This window comes from Melitaea cinxia, chromosome 14 (genome assembly GCF_905220565.1).
Source record: "Melitaea cinxia chromosome 14, ilMelCinx1.1, whole genome shotgun sequence".
NCBI classification, from domain to species: Eukaryota; Metazoa; Arthropoda; class Insecta; order Lepidoptera; family Nymphalidae; genus Melitaea; species Melitaea cinxia.
Genome location: NC_059407.1, coordinates 8375627 through 8379246, shown reverse-complemented (window position 1 = coordinate 8379246; position 3620 = coordinate 8375627). Strand labels below are relative to the sequence as shown.

The following is a 3620-nucleotide window of genomic DNA, read 5'->3' as shown; positions in this document are numbered from 1 at the left end:
AACTGTTCAAATTATTTATTCATCATTTAAATATAATTCATTGTTATGGTAAAATCAACGGCGAAGGTAGTATGCGGAGTATGGAGACGCGTAAGTATAAGCGGAATAGGCCACTGGTGCGGTGTAAGCCGCGTACGCGGAGTAAGTCACTGGAGCGGTGTACGCTGCGGCCACTGGAGCTGTGTACGCAGCAGCGACGGGGGCGGTGTACGCAGCAGTGTACGCCAGAGGCAGGACTCCGGGCTTGGCGGCGGCGAGAGCGACGAAGCAGGCGAAGATGAACTGTTAAAATAAGAATTTGCTTAATTATTTTACACAATATACAAATTATACAAAGATCAGAAGTCGGGACGAAACACTTACAAGTTTGAACATTTTGATCGTTTAAAGTTGTTTCTGAAATGAACAAATGGACACAAAGAATGTATATGATGTTAACTGTTTGATGCTGAGCTCTTTTATACTTGACTTTATTTTACCTCCTATGAAGAAACAGCCTTGTGAGACGCGCTTGGAATATAAAGGTAACGACGACCAGTGATAAGTATTTATTTTTATTTTATTAATGACCTAAGTTCAAGGTAAACTTAATTAAATTTCGTTCATTGCTTATTGATAGTAATTACTACTTACTACATTTGAAACATAAAACATGTTTTCAAAAACTACGCAGATGTATTATTTTTGCTATAATACATTTTAAATTGTGACAACAATCAATACTCTAATTTTTTTGTTATATTAATAAATTTACTTTAATAAAAAAAATGTCTATATTTTATAAATTTCTCAGTTCCAGTTCAGCCTATCATAGTCCACTGATGGACATAGGCCTCCCCAAATTCGCACCAAACATCCCGGTTAATCGCAATCCTAACCCAGCCTCCATCGGCTATTTTACGTAGATTGTCGGTCCTGCGGCCAGGAGGACGTCCTGCACTGCGTTCGTCAACACGCGGTCTCAACTCCTGAACACGTTTACCCCAACGGCCAGTACGAAATATATATTAGACGAAAATACAAATGTAGAGTAGAATAGAGCAAATATTCGTAGCAATATGTTTTATTGCATCAAGACATGATTTATTACAATATTAGAAATAACTATTGTAAATTAATAGACTACATGAATTTTAGAGTTACATGATACTATTGTGATACTCGGCTCGAAATGTACAAATACAAATATCCATTCCGAGAGGGAATCGAACCCGTAAACCGCCGCTGTTTAGACGCGTACATGGCACATGCACTATAACACAGCGGTTGTCATTTCAACGGTTTCATTATTTTCATCTAAATTACTCTGTAAATACAATAAAAACCATTATCCTAGCAGCCTTTTTAAACGGTTTTATTTAGCTCACCCCGTTTGTTTTATTTATTTTTTATTATTTATTCTTGGGTCAAATTTAGTAAGTCAAATTTCACCCTCTTCCTGTCAACCGATTAATCTGAAATTTTGTATACACTTTGGATTTTGGTGACAATACAATTATGTTTATTCATTATCATTATAAATTCAAGATGGCCGCCGCTACAAAATGGCGGATAATTTATGTTTTATTAATCCCATCAATATGGGTATCAAATGAAAGGGCTCAACAAGCAGAATACAATATACTATAAAAAATTGAAATCCAAGATGGCGGCCGCTACAAAATAGCGGATAACGTAGGTTTTATCAATCCCATCAATATGGGTATCAAATGAAAGGGCTCAACAAGCAGAGTACAATATACTATAAAAATTGAAATACAAGATGGCGGCCGCTACAAAATGGCGGATAACGTAGGTTTTATCGATCCCATCAATATGGGTATCAAATGAAAGTGCTCAACCAGTATAATCAATGTACTATATAAAATTAAAATCCAAGATGGCGGCCTCTACAAAATGGCGGATAACTTAGGTTTTATCAATCCCATCAACATGGGTATCAAATGAAAGGTCTCAACAAGTAGAATACAATTTACTATGCAAAATTGAAATCTAAGCTGGCCGCCGCTACCGAATGTCTGATAACAATTTTTTATCAATCCCACCAATATGGGTATCAAATAAAAGGGCTTGACAAGAAGAATACAGTGCACTATACAACCTCAATATTTAAGATGGGCCTTGCAATAATGAAGCACTAAATGAATTAAACAGAATGCGAAATAAAAACTAAAAACTAGAAAATAAAAATAGGTAAAAAAACTTTTTAAGTTAAACGGTTTTATGTTAAACATACATTGCAATGTTTAAGATAAATGTACTAAAAACCAAAAAATAATAAAATAGATACAGTCGTGGGAATTTTAAACATATGCATAGACTAGACTAAAATAAAACCGTGGGGCACGTCAATTGTCTACAAATTATCGACTTAATGTGCGATAGAAGAATCGTTTAATTCGTCGTTAAAATAGGCAGTTGGCCCGCAGACGGTGAGGAAATTACTTACTATTTTCTTGCTCATGGAAATTCCAATAGTTATACACTCCATGTAAATAAAAGAGATGTTTCAACTAGTTTATCGTTGGACATTCACACTGCTGGCTGGCGAGGAATCGTTTCACTGCTCGTAGTTTGTCTTTAATCGACAAAACATATGATAAAAGTACTACTCGCTCACCACTATGAAACCCTAAAACTCGCTTATAATCGAGCTTGCTAGCTTGTTTCCACATTCTAGCCCTACTTATCACACGTCCATCGTTGTCGGTTGAACAACTGCCTAATTATAGTGTAACATTACAAAACAAACATTTTAATCAACGATTGTAGACAATTGACGTGCCCCACGGTTTTATTTTAGTCTAGTCTATGCATATGTTTATATTTCCCACGACTGTATCTATTTTATTATTTTTTGGTTTTTAGTACATTTATCTTAAACATTGCAATGTATGTTTAACATAAAACCGTTTAACTTAAAAAGTTTTTTTACCTATTTTTATTTGACTTATAATTTATGTGTAACTTTTATGTTTGTTTAGGTTATATTAATTGCTTGTTTAATATGTTTATTACTAGTTAAGCAAGAAGATAAACAATTATATTGTGCGGTGTATTAATATTAATGTAAAAAATGTAATAGGCCAATATTTTCATTAGTAGACATTTCTAATGAACTATTTTTCATTCACTGGAGAAAATAATAATAATGGAAAAGATAAATTTTCCTAAACAAATTGGCAAAATATATGACCAATAAAAATTTCAATTAAAATTTCCTTTATCCAAATAGAGATCAAAAGCACTTTTGAATCATAATTGTATATGTTACAAATATCATTGCCTTCAGAAAATTAACTATGGTTAACATGAAGCTACCGACGGTCCGGAATGTAGATTCCGATGTGAAGAATCGGCGAAAACCTTAGCGGGTAGGAAGGTACACTTTACGAAAACTATAAACAATATATAGTTATGTTTTGCATGAAATACCGTCAGTACACCCAAATATTGACCTTGAGACTTGTGAATACATATCTAAGTTTATCTTAAAAATAGCTCGTAATGTAATAATGACTCGACAATAAATATATTCACATTCCTTCACAGCTTGACTATGTACACAGCAGCCTTGTTGAACCAGATCTTCGAGTAGATAAATCACGTTGAAGTTGCGA

The 3620-nt window shown here is 34.0% G+C and overlaps 1 protein-coding gene across 1 annotated transcript; it reads right to left on the bottom strand.

Moving 5' to 3' along the window:
- Positions 1-511, bottom strand: LOC123659981 (pupal cuticle protein C1B-like). The gene is made up of 2 exons (XM_045595134.1): positions 364-511; positions 1-282 (listed from the first exon to the last, which is right to left on the bottom strand). Exons 1-2 carry the CDS (start codon positions 373-375, stop codon positions 55-57), a joined length of 240 nt encoding a protein of 79 aa, XP_045451090.1. The 5' UTR covers positions 376-511; the 3' UTR covers positions 1-54.
- Positions 512-3620: the final 3109 nt, after the last annotated feature.